This window comes from Protopterus annectens, chromosome 8.part0, assembly GCF_019279795.1.
Source record: "Protopterus annectens isolate FY-2018-M chromosome 8.part0, PAN1.0, whole genome shotgun sequence".
NCBI classification, from domain to species: Eukaryota; Metazoa; Chordata; order Ceratodontiformes; family Protopteridae; genus Protopterus; species Protopterus annectens.
Window position 1 is genome coordinate 1,475,510,831 of NC_056741.1, and position 13,793 is coordinate 1,475,524,623.

At 41.8% G+C, this 13,793-nt stretch overlaps 1 protein-coding gene across 1 annotated transcript in view; it reads left to right on the forward strand.

Annotated features, from left to right (window-relative positions):
- NCAM1 (neural cell adhesion molecule 1) overlaps positions 1 to 13,793 on the forward strand; it is a 1,088,618-nt gene that overhangs the window by 493,425 nt on the left and 581,400 nt on the right. Inside the window, exons 13-14 of the mRNA XM_044079459.1 lie at positions 705 to 801; positions 11,941 to 12,111. Coding sequence (XP_043935394.1) covers positions 705 to 801; positions 11,941 to 12,111 — 268 coding nt within the window. The remainder of the gene's footprint in view (positions 1 to 704; positions 802 to 11,940; positions 12,112 to 13,793) is intronic.

Sequence of the window (13,793 nt, forward strand, 5' to 3'; positions counted from 1 at the left end):
TTGATGGAAGTGTAAGACTCAAGATCAGATAGGTAGTAATGAAGGGAATGACCAGTAATATAGTTTTTAAGAGAAGATGTCTATGTGGCAGTACATTCAAAACATTTTGACTTCACTGCATGATGTGTTCATTGCATAGGACTGTGGGTAGGCCTAAGGAAGAGCTTCCCCTAATACCACTGTGGAGCTGTACTGTAGTACCTCTCTGTCATGCCTGGCTTGCTGTGGTTATCAAGGTAGGCAGCTAGGCTCAGCGGATGTTGCATCATGTGGGTGGACATCAAAACAAAATATGAATAAAACAAAAGTGTATAGTCCTGAACCATTAGAGATACAATATCACATCTCAGTTATGGATGAGGTAGTATAACTTGTTAGACCCTGATAGATTATTATCCCAGGTTACCACGTACAGCACTGCTGTGGAAAGGAGCAATAGTATTACTTGACAAACGTGTTTACAGCTGTTCTCTTCTGGCTCGTGTCATCTCTGGTTTTAGTCATTCAGATAGATATTTTAAGACTCGCATGTCCTGTCTAGTAAGTTTGCTTCAGAGAGTTTGGACTACTGTAGCAGTTATGTAATTTTATTCATCAATCATGTCAAAATATTGAATCAGGTTTCAACTTGATATCATTATATTGTGCAGACTGCTAGATAGTTTGATTTTCTTTCAGCATGTGTTTTTTCTTGTTATTCACAGGTTACCCCAGATTCAGAAAATGACTTTGGTACCTACAACTGTAGTGCAACAAACCGAGTTGGCCAGGAATCCAAGGAATTTATTCTTGTCCAGGCTGGTCAGTATTTACTGCATTTCTTTTTCTGTATTTGTGTTAGCACTGCTGCAGTAGTTGAGGGGATGCATGTATATGTTTTAATCTGTTTTTAACTATATTTCTTGCATTTTTTGGCATCTTTTCTGCTTATCTTGGGCTCATGAAGCATGGTAGTGCAGTCTATTAACGGTGACCTGTTTTATGAGTGAGTTACTGTATAAAATTGCTGTTTTTTATTATTCTGTTTTGTTTGCACTCACCCATACTTCTGTTGCACTCTGCTAGATACCCATGTCTGTTCTCCATATCACAATATTATGCAGATCCACATCTGTTTCTTGGCCATAGTCAGACAAGTTTTATTTTATGCACTGACTCAGCAGAAGGATTTCTTTACACAGTCTCCACAACAGTTTGTGCAGCTGTTAAAGGTATTGCCCTTAGAAGTTCTACTTTTTCCATTATTTTTTCCCTTGGGCATTTTGTTGACAATCACCGGGCTAAAGACTGTCAAAACAAACTGTCCAAACTGTGTAATAGTATTATTATACTGGTTAAAAATCTGGGTAAAGCATGGTGAAGAGTGGTGGGGGATTGGCAGTGACCAGTGATGCCCAGGTTCTACTACTGGGCTAATTCACTGAACTGGCTGTCCATGGGAAGAACTAAGCACCTGGTGCCAGCTCACCTTTTTTTGGGGGAGAGAGTGTAGAGTTTTGCTATATTAATGTCTGCCAGACACTGGATGGTAATACCGTGGCTACATGCATTACATAGTTGCAGCAGTGCGGATGTGGGGGACAGGAGATGAAGTAGATTGTCTTGCAGCCTCAAGCTGAAGGGCATGAGGTGTCATAGCAAAATATGTCCCCAGTTAGGGAGAGGTGATCACCTATCCAAGTTACATTCTGTCTTGTATGTAAGAAATCTCTTCTCTAGCCACAGTATGGCATTATTTTCCTTGCCCTGCCTCTCCTGAGACCAGGGTCAATATTGAGTAGAAGTAGAAAGTCATTAAAGGCTTTTGTAAAAGGTGCTGCAAGTCCTACACATACAGGACAACTGCAGAGCAAATTCTCTTGTTTAAGAACGCCTTATGTATGTGCTACCTTTGAAACCCTTTGTTTCCAGAACTTATTCACATGTGGGGCATGTCATTTGTCTAGCTTTTAAAGAAATGCTGGGTGACTATCTTTATTTTTCCACATTGTATGTGTTACAAATTGATAGTGGGTACGTTTAATCTAGTTTCAAGGATGGTTAGAACTTAATCCTTTTTTTTTTTTTTAACCTAACCCCACTTCAAGCCTCCACCTCGAGTGCCATGTGAGAACGATTCATTTTCCGCAGGAATGAATTGCCAGCTGGCCTCATTTGTCCCTGTTGGGGGATGAGAGTCAAGCAGTGAGAGTGTTGTCAACAGCCATTGTGAAGTTCAGTTGTTTCTTAATGTACCTAAATCAGACTCCTGTGACTTCCGCAAAGATTATTGTACTGTAGTGTACATGCATGCTTTCCCACTTGCTTTCTTTAGTTTCATGGTGCTACATGCTGCATTAGCATGTGCAGTCATTATAGTTTTCCTCCGTGGTCCCCCACCATGAGTTGGGTGAGCCTACACCTGCCAATCAACTCCTACCTACCCCATACAAGCTCCTCTGTTGTTCAAACTAGTAGATAAACTTGGGTGATCTGAAATAACAGTCAGGGTTGTATACTTTTAAGAGTGATAGTGTTGGTTCCTGTGCATCTTTTTTTATAATTTGGTTGTGGATCCTGGCAGATAACGACTCCCAAATACAAAAGTGTAGAGCTGCTGCTACATAAAGTTTAGGTAATTACAGTGTTACAGATAGATAATTACAACAGTCAAAGAACACAGATTGCCTATTTTTTTTTTATTGTGTATGTTTGTATATGCACATGGTGTATCTAGTATACCACCTCTCCATCCTGCTGTTGACCACATGTTTCAGGTGACTGTCCACTGCCCTCTGTTTTGTTCTTTTAAGCCGTGAAGGTTAAGATACAGACCAACAATAATGTCACACCGCATTGCCAGAATTCTGTTATGTTCGACCTCTTAGCCCCTTGTGCTTTCACATGTTTGTTTCACTGCCAACACCACTGTGTTCTCACTGACTGTTGTGTGCCTTTTGTAAGCCCTATGAGCTTTGTCTGAAGGATTTCTTCCAGTGCAAAGACCAATACCCACCCCGTATGAAAATGAGACCTGTCCAGGAGTTGGCCAAAGTCCACCTCATCCTATAGCTGGGGTAATGGAGTCCAGACGGCTTATCTAATCTAGGTAATTAGTACTGCAGATGGTGGCATTCTGCATGTGCCATTGGACTTAACTACCTGATTTCAGGTACCGGTACATTGTTTAAAATCTAAATAGGGTTTTTCTGGTAGAATTCTCAAAAAGTGATTAAGCTGTCACAAAGCTTTCCACTCTTCTAATGTACTCCTAAGTGTATGAGATGCACCTTCTGATCGAGAGATCCCATGCTGTCTGTTTTGATCATGATTTACCTCAAACACCTTTATAAGTCATTATTCTGTGGTTGAAGTGCAATGCTACATCTGTACACATTGCAGCCATTGTTTAATACAGAACTTTCACTAAGCCCTGGCAAGTTAAGCAATTCCATAAAAGAAGTTCTGTGTCTTTGCACAACTTTGAGAAATCCTTCTCTTCCTTGGTTACTTGAACATCATTACCGACAGGCTTCCCTGTCTTCCTTGCACACTTATTGGTGCAGCAGTGTTGAAATTCATCTTTTGCAAGGTGCCTTTTATGAGAGTCATCACCTCTGTAGGATCTTATCCTGAAGGCCTTTTTTGTATTTTACAAGGCTTGGGTGTACTTACAACATTTCCTCCTTATAGAAGTATCAGAACTTTACGTAAAGCAGTCTGTTCATCTCCTTGTTTTTCCATCTGCAGAATCCAGGGCAGAAAGATCCCTTCATAACCTTGATGTTCACTGCCAGCTCAGAGTCTGCATGCAGACATTGCTTGACTTCAACAAGATAAGCAAGTTATTTGACTTCTTTGCTGTAGGTAAAGAAGAACTTGCAGTAGCTAAGCAAATATCTAAGTGGTCTGCTAACAGCACTGTCTTCTCATTAGGTGGCCAACTGCCCACTGAAAGACACTGGTATCAGCGGCTGCTTCAGCAGGGCTATGACTGCTCTGAGTGTTTGTTGGAGAATTATATCCTTTGCCAGGATTTTTGTTAAAGTCAGTTAGCTACTGGTTTACAGCGTTTACAGGTATTTTTGCTTAGACTCTGATTCCAGGCATACCTTCTTCATACTTAAGGATGTGCCTTTGGTACTGTTTGGCATTTCTCCTGACTCTCCCTCCAGTACTTACCCAACTTAAACCCCCTTCAGAGTCAGCTATTATAAAAAGATATGCAGTAAACATGTCAGTCAGTCTTTGAGAAGAACTTCTGAAGTGGGTGCTTATTTCTGCCTCACCACACTGCAGTCTTTGGACAACAACTGTTTCCATCATCGCTGCATGAATTGTTTGTAAAAGTCAGGCATGAACTGGATCTTATTTTCTTAATTACATCTTTCAGGTTTCGCTTGCTTGGTGCATGAAGGTCATACCATTCTGAATGTGTGACATTGACTTTTTTTGTCCCCATTGCCTACTGACCTCCAGACTGTCTCAGTACATCAAGCCATTCATTCACATTCCTGTGCAAGAGTGAGGTGAGAGAGTTCATTAAGGCCGCCATCAGGATGGTTCAAACTTTTTTATAGTTTTCTCCTCAATCCTATCCATGCATGCAGGCACCCATTGAGATGCCAGATGCAGGTGTACAGTGGCTGACAACAAACGATATCCCCTCCCCCCATTTCCACAAGGGATGTTTCCTTCAAGCAGCCTTGTGCTCTTCCTGCAGCATGAGCGGTGGTGTCTTCATTTCCCATTACATAGATCACAACATACGCTGTACCTTCGAGTGTGTGGAAACCCCTCTCTCCCCTGGGGCAAACCCCCTTCATTCCTCCTCCTCCTTACCTGGCCCCTGAGGTGCCAAGGCTGCTGATTGCACCCTGATCACCTGTGTCACAGTCAAAGCTCCATCCCTGTACTCCACAGATCCAGGCAACATTATGATGTTTACAGACAGGAACGTGTGTGTATCTTTAAGCATTAATTGTACTAAGTCAGTAATGCCAGAAGGAGGAGTCCAAGCAGTTTTCTGCTGCAGATTGTCTTCTTGCTGATTAGATGGTGTATGGGTAATACATACTTGTTATTTCTGGAAGTAGTGTCTTGCTAATCAGATGGTATGGATAAATACATACCTGTTATTTCTGGAAGTAGTGTGTAATTCATCTCCATGTGGCTTCTTCCTAACAAGGGTTTCACAGGTGCTTGCTTCTTTGGTAAATATTTATGAGATTAAGCTGCCTGTATCTTAACTCATTCAGATTGAAATTACTTTTCCATGTTGTCATGGGGCATATCATATCACAAGCTTCAAAAAACTTCTCTGCATACTGTTTTTTTGTTAGGTTTTAAATCAAGGAGGTTTGGTTCGCCATTTCCAACCTGTTATTTTTAAACTGGTGCCAAACCTCCTGCTTTAAAATAAATAAAATGTATGTACTGTTGTTTACGTAATCTAGAAGTTAGTTAGACATCATGTGCAGGGGTGGCATCCTTTTGTAAAAATTCACCATTTCTGGTGTGCAGACTATAATGACTTGATATAGAGTTAAGGGGGAATTCTTCCTAGATAAAAACATTGGTAGTGGTGTTCTCCAGTATCTAAAGCCAAACTATTTTCCACAGGTAAAATAATGCCTGCATGGTGTAATCTGTTGTAATCTCATTTCTCATCATTTTAACCTTTCATTTGAAATTGACTTATCATGTAGTCATACTTAGGTGCCCACATGAGTCCTCTTTATAGGCAGTGACAAACTGACCTGGTGAATTGACGTTTTTAATAAATAGCAGCCATTTGTCTCAGCAACATTGTACTTGATGTTCTTCATGTTTCACTGTTGCAGTCATTACATTTGGGTTATCCTGCTGGCAGGTTGCCCTCAGTCAGCCTGAATTCCAAAGTCTTGGGTCTTGCGTCGGTTGCTGTCGCCTCTTCCCTGACGTCAGGGGTATAAAAGATGCAGCCGACACCATTTTCTTCAGTCTTTCTTGCCGCGCGGTGCCCGAAGCAGTTCGCAAGTGCCAGTCGGCCGACTCCTGAGATTTTCGTGTTCAAGTTTCAGATCCGAAGTCTTCATTAAAAGCTAAGTACCCCATTGGGGAAACTTTTTTCTTGCTCCAGACCGATGTCAAAAAAAGTTAATAATTGAATTTCTTGAGGGAAGCAAATACCTCATAAGGACTTTCATTCTTACTGTATTCCTTGCCTGGGCCCTGATCACGACGTTTCTAGTTGTCGGTTTTGTGCTAGGTTTAACCAATGCACTATTAAGCGTCGGTACGATTTTGCATTAAGCTATTTTGGGCGAAGGTTTAATTATACAATGTCGTCGGATAGCCACCTGACTACTGAAGTTCAAAAAAACGCAAAGAAAAAGAAAAAGACAGGCAACTGAGGTCCAAAACCGATGACAAAGCTTCTCCTAAGCAAGTCGCCGGTTCTCAGTGAGGCGCTTTTGCAGCCCCTGATGCCCGCTACTTTAGAGTCGCAGGCCGCTACCGACTCCCACGTGGAGTCGGCCAGGCCGCTGGAAATTCATGGTATTGGTGCCTCTGAGATTATTCCCTCAGATGGATCCGGAGCCGCTGAGCAGGCATCGGCTTCTGAGGGTGTATTCAGACCTAAACAGTTATATATTAAACCGACTTCAAAAGCAAAGACTAAAACACCTTCAAAGGCAAATAAACAAGTTCACTAGCTACATGGTCAGGCCTCCATACCCAAAAAACAGATGCTCAAAATGGCCGAAGACTTAATTACCTTGATCAGGGGTTCCCTCCCATCCCCCTCCTGATAAGAGGCCTAGGCAAGAGACAGACTATGAATCTTCAGATAAGGTTTCCATTTCTTCTGATTCCTCTTCTGATCAGGAATATTCTCTTCCCCCCTATGAGGATTCTGATGCTGAAGAATCAATTCCTTCAGGTTCTCCTCCTAAGGACTACTCTTTTGGGGAAACCTTGCATACCATGATGGAGCACTTCCACTGGGAGAGCCAAGATTTTTCAGAATCTAAGAAGAGGCTCCCTTTTACTACCTCATCACAGGCTTCTAGCTATTCCACCTATGTTAGACATTGTAGATGTGTTCTCAGAGTCTAGTCTGACCCCTGACTCCTTACCTCCAGCTCCTGTTAAGCCGGACAGATACTACAGGGTCCCTGACTCTCATAAATTCTTTTTTAAAAACCCTACTGCAGACCCAGAAACTATTTCTCAGGGTCCCAAAGGGGTCAAGGCTTCCACTGCAAAAAACCCTACCCCCTCTGACAGGGATTCTAGGACACTGGATAGATGGGGAAAAAAAAGATTTACACATCTGCTACCTTAGCTTAAGGGCCTTAAATTGCCAGTTTCATATGCTCAAATATCAGCAATATATCATGACACTGCTTAAACAGAAAATGATGGTAAATTCTGAATGTGCAGAAAACAAAGAAATGGAGGATTTATTGCATGCAGCTGAACAAGTTGGAAAGCATACTTTGCAATGTGGTTTTGATTCTCTGGAGGCCTCCTGTAGGGCTGCTGTTACTAGTTCTGTCATTAGGAGGCATGCTTGGTTAAAGGAACAAAATCTGCCTGATCATGTTAAAGCAAAATTATTAGATGCTCCATTACAGCATGATTCCTTTACTTGGTGTTAAGGTAGAAGAGGTGTTAAAGAAAATGGAGGACAAAGCTAAATCTATGCAAACGGTCAAGTATTTCTTACAGGTACAGCCACCTAGATTTAGCAGACACTGGCCTAGAAAGAATTGGTCCTTTCCAGTCTCAGACAGACCTCAAAGGGGCAGATCCAGACGCCCTAGAGGCAGATCACAGCCGCAAGGTTTCTTCAGGTCTAAGCAATGGGGTGCTTCTACCTCCAAAGGTGGAGAAGACATATCACAACCATACAGGAAACAGTCCCAATGACTTCCCCCTGCCTGCACCAAGCACTTATCTTCTGGCAGCACCCTTAGGGGGAAAACTAGCACTTTTTTCTCAAAATTGGCACATTATAACCCAGGACAAATGGGTTCTAGACATAGTGTCACAGGGCTACAAGTTTCACTTCCATACCTTGCCAAGGGCAAACGGTTGGCCAGACCTGCCAAAAAATCAATGGGCAGAGGCTCAAAAACAAGTCGCAGCTCTCATGGACATGAGGGCTATTCAACAAGTGCCACAGCAAGAGCAGGGACAAGGATTTTACTCAAGACTGTTCTTGGTACCCAGAAAGGACAAAGCCTGGAGACCAATATTGGACCTATCTATTCTAAACACTTTCCTGGATATACCAAAATTCAAGATGTTGACCCTACAGCAGCTTCTGCCCATGCTGGGCAGCAAGGCTTGGCTCGTGACTTTAGACCTAAAAGAGGCATACCTGCATGTCCCAATCAGACAGTCATGCAGAAGATACGTTAGATTCAAGGCTGGCTCAAAGCATTACCAATTATCTGCCCTGCCCTTTGGCTTATCTACTGCACCCAGGGTCTTTACAAAGTGACTGGCACCAGTAATTGCTTACTGCAGACAAAGAGGAATACAAATATGTCCTTACTTGGATGACTGCCTCATACAAGCAGAGAACAAGGACATTCTACTACAGCTTCTGACGTTTGTGAAAAGACTTTTAACATGCCAAGGGTACACAGTCAACAAAAAGAAATCAAAACTAGTACCCTCTCAAGAGATAATATTCCTGGGTGCAAGCTTAAATACAACTGCCCAGATGGCTTATCTCACTCCAGACAAACAAAGGCAACTGACTACCTATTTCAAGGAAATGGCAACAAAGGCCCAGTTATCTGCAAGAAAAATTCTGCAGGCTTTGGGCTTCATGGCATCCTGCATCTTACTAATTCCATATCTGCATATGAGGAAAATTCAATGGTACCTAAAAAGTGTCTTGACACAACATTGCCACAGCCTGGAAACAATGATTACTCTCATTCCCTGCCTGCAACAGGAGTTTCGATGGTGGGCAAAGGCTTGTCACCAAAACAAGGGACAGCCATTCTCACTACCCCCAGCCAGGCAGAGCCTAACGATGGATGCATCAGATTATGCCTGGGGGCACACATGGCAAGAAGAGGCATTCAGGGCACCTGGTCCACAAACCAAAAGCATCTACATATCAATCAAAAAGAGATGCTAGCTGTTCAAAATGCCCTGACAGCCTTCAAGGACCTACTTTATCCGGGACAACTACTGATAAAGACAGACAGCACCACGGTCATGTGGTACATAAACAAGCAGTGGGGCACTCATTCTTACCCCCTTTACAGACTAGCCATGGCTTTATGGGACACAGCATTGACTTATCAAGTTCATCTGCATGCACAATTCCTGCCAGGAAAGGATAATACTCTGGCAGATGAACTAAGCAGAAACCTCATAGATCCCCACGAGTGGCACCTGGATCCACAAGTCTTCAGCATGATAACAAAGAAATGGGGATGCCCAGACATAGATCTATTTGCCTCCCCTCACAACAATCAACTAAAAAGATTCTGCACCAGGACTTATCACAGACAAGCTTGGAAGGTGGACGCCTTATCTTTCAACTGGACAAAAACCTATCAGTATATGCCTTTCCTCCACTGCCTCTCCTCCCCAAGGTACTCCTCAAGGTCAGACAGGAGAAACCAAAAATGATTCTGATTGCCCCAGACTGGCCACGCCAGTACTGGTATTCGAGCTTAAGGAACTTGTCCCAATGCCCAGCCTGGACCTTACCTCAAATACCTCATCTACTATCCCAGCAAAACAATCAGATTCTGCACAGCCAACTCAGGACCCTAAACCTGGCAGCATGGTGGATAATGTAGCCATACAAACCACACCTCTCAGTAAAGCTGTGATGGATGTCATTTTAGAAGCCAGAAGGCCTAGTACTAGAAAATCCTATGCTGGGAAATGGAAGAGATTTTGTGCTTGGAACCAAGCTCAAGGAACTGATGCATCTGTCCCAAATATTCCTCAGATTTTGCAATACTTAACTGAGATGCTGGACAAAGGCCTATCTTTTTCATCAATTAAAATCCATGCCTCTGCCATTTCGGCTCATTACAATACAGAGCCACCACTCTTTTCACATCCGTTATTAAGGCAGTACCTCAGAGGAGCCAAAAACTTAAGGCCTCCAAGGAGAATGCCAGTACCTGCAAGGGACCTCAATTATGTCTTGGAAAAACTCACCTTACCTCCTTTTGAGCCAGCTGCTACTGTGGATATAAAGTTCTTATCTTGGAAAACAGCTCTGCTCTTAGCAATAACTTTTGCAAGACGAGTTTCAGAGCTACAGGCTCTCATGGCTGTGGAACCCTTTTTCATTTTTTATCCAGACATGGTCTTTCTGAGAACCAACCCTACATTTATTCCTAAGGTGGTATCCAGTGTAGCCCTTAACCAAACTATTCATTTGCCAAATTTTTATCCAAATCCACAGAACAAGGGGGAGAAAATTCTGCATTCTTTGGACGTACACAGACAACTTAGATTCTACTTGGACAAAACTAAAGTTTTCAGAAAGACAGATCAGTTACTAGTGGCATATGCCGCAGCATCACAAGGAAATGCTATCTCCAAGCAGACTATTTCAAAGTGGATAGGTCACTGCATTTGTTTTTGCTACTCACAGCATGGCAAACCAGTGCCTAAGGGCATTAAGCCACATTCAACCAGAAATGCAGCCACTTCTGCAGCCTTTCTCAGGGGAGTACCAACCAAAGACATTTTAAAGGCTGCCACTTGGAGTTCAGTGCATACCTTTACAAAACATTACAATCTGCCTCTTTACTCTAAATCCAGGGCAGGCTTTGCCACTACAGTTCTGCAGGGCCTCATAGCCGCTCCTAATGCTGTTTAGCTCCAGCCCCCCAACCAATGCATTGGGACTCAACCCAAATGTAATGACTGCAACTGTGAAACACGAAGAACATAGTACAGTTGTGTACACTTACCATAAATGTAGATGTTCGAGTGTATTCACTGTTGCAGTCCAGGATACCCACCCGCCATCCCCCTTATTTTTGCTGGAACTTATCTTTACTACTCTAATCTATACAACCTAGGTGGTGTATTTGCTTATAGATGAAGGTAAAGCTTATTTTGGTGCATGTATGTTTTATTTACATATTTTTAGCCTACCTTTTTGGGGGCACCTGACATCTGGGGCAAGAAAAACTGAAGAAAATGGCGTTGGTTGCATCTTTTATACCCCTGACGACCTGATGTCAGGGAAGAGGCGACAGCAACCGACGCAGGACCCAAGACTTTGGAATTCAGGCCGGCTGAGGGCAACCTACCAGCAGGATAACCCAAGTGTAATGAGTGCAACAGTGAATACACTCAAACTTCTACATTTATGGTAAGTGTACACAACTGTACTTTATTGGTCTTCTGTTTATGGGTAGCAGTTTGTTATGCCTTTCACCTTTTTCTGTAATCCTGGTTGTCACCTGTTAACACTTCAGGGTACTAAATGAATTGTCAGCAGAGATACATTAGACAAATGATTCTTCTACAGACGTATGGATTCAGTCATGTAAGAGTCTGAAGGTACTTAACTGTTTCTTAAAATTGGTTAGGCACAATATAAATTAAAACCACTACCCAGTGGGTAACAGCAGTATAGATGACTAACCCCACAGGCTTGTGGGGTTGCTTGTTCTTCACTTTTGCCCATCTTCCTACCATCTGTCAGAAAGAATGACTTCATGTTTTGCTTGTATTAAAATAGCTTCTGATCACAAAAATCAAGAAGATGTGGGACTGCAGTAGCAGGAGCGGTAAGAGTAGAGTGGAACCAGTCTATGTGGAACTAGTTTCTTTTAAAGCATGTCAGTGTGCCCTTGGCTTTGTTTACAAAGCACATGTCTTAAGAGCAGAAATTTTAGGTAAAAGTCTGGGCTTTGATCAGAGATTCTGCATGTTTTTGTTATTATCTGAGAAAGTGGTGTTCTTTTTCAGATACTCCATCTGCTCCTATCATCAACAATGTAACACCATACTCCAGCAGTGCAAAACTGGAATTTGAAGAACCCGAAGCCACAGGAGGTGTTCCTATCTTAAAATACCTTGCAGAGTGGAAGGTTCCTGGTGCTGATTCCTGGTCTGTGCTGAAGTATGATGCCAGAGATGGTATGTTTTATCTCTTTTTTTGCTTGGTGTCCTTGCATTCTTTGTGTTAAAGTGGTTGTGATAATGTGATTGTATACGTGTTGTAAAAAATAATGTTTCTTAAAGACTGCAGTCCAATTCTTTATTATCATAGTAAAAGCAAAGGCACAATAGTGTCTGTGTTGCCTGAAACAATGCAAAATTGTGTGGGGAAAATGCCATTTAAACATACCCCGACCCCTTGGCGTGCAGGTATAAAAAATGTGGTAAAAGCTCTTGATAAGTGGCTACATCCTGCCAAAAATCTGGGCAATTAATCAGATATACACTTGTGTTTGAGTTGTGGTGATTGACATATGTATAGAGAAAAACTCTATGTTTAAACTTTTCTCGTTAAGATTATGTGCACCTGTGACGTCTTCATAACACAACCCTTTAACGACAAATTAACATGAATTAAATGATACCCCCACACACACACACACACACACACACACACACACACACACACACACACACACACACACACCGTGGGAATAGTGGTCACATGGGAGCTTCTCAGGAACCACCCAAATCGGAAAATAAAGCTAAAGCTTTATAACAGTGGATGCACTTAAGGCATTGTTGTCATCTTTGTTGTACAGATGTTTGATAGTATTTTATGCAAAATTAAATAGTCAGATCATAGTTGAACAGAACAGAGAGAACCATCAAGGCTGATTTGAGCATTATCCGAACCTGAGCTTCAACCAAAAATGGTAACACCAGCATTTACATTTTTTGGGTCTGTACTGCAGTGGGTCTGTTAAAGGAATTAAAAGTTTAAAACTTTCACTTTCTTATTCCAGTGGTTATGGAAGTAAGTATTTTAAGCCAAGCGAGTATGTAAGTAAAAGTAAGGACTAATGATAATACAAGATGCGATTCTTAGAGTAAGAAGTACATTGTGCAGCAGCAACTATCCTGACTCAATGACGCATGTATGTAGGGGGAAATTATTGCAGTAATGGTAGCCCTAAACACTGTATTATAAATTCTTGCAGACTTCAACCATTCAGATAACTTTTACCTTTGGGGTTATCAAAACATTTTAATTTTCACAGCATACTTGAAAGTGGCTTTCATAAAAAGGCACAGTGCAAAAAAAAAAAAAAAAAAGTAATTCAAAGTAGGATATGATATCAGCCAGATGTTGTATCCCTCAACAGGCATGACCACCAGTAGCAACTCAGTATTAAAGTTGAAAATCACTCAAAACTTTTAAAACGTGATATTTTTTTAACTGATTTGCAGAAATGCACTTAAATGCCACTGTCTAAAGCAAATGCATCAGAAAGCCCTGCACAGTGTGTGCATGGCATTAACTTATTAAGAAAAATTAAGTGCATCACTAAAACAAAAAAAATGTGTCAAAAGTAAAAGGAAACCTGTAGTCAAACAGTAAGAAAAACAATGCAGATATCTAAGGGTCACACTTGCTTTCTCTGCAACCATTAGTAGTGAAGAGAGATGTAGTACGACTGGTAAAGTGTTTATTGAATGCCTTATGTCCTTGTTCTAGCCATGTTCACAAATTAATTGCAGTGTCATCAGTACTGCCTCTAAGGCTGGATCTGCATTAATGCAATGGATACTAAGTTCCTACCTCACACCTCAGGCTAGTCTCCATTTAGATCTTTTTTCTATGGATAATCGATAATTTC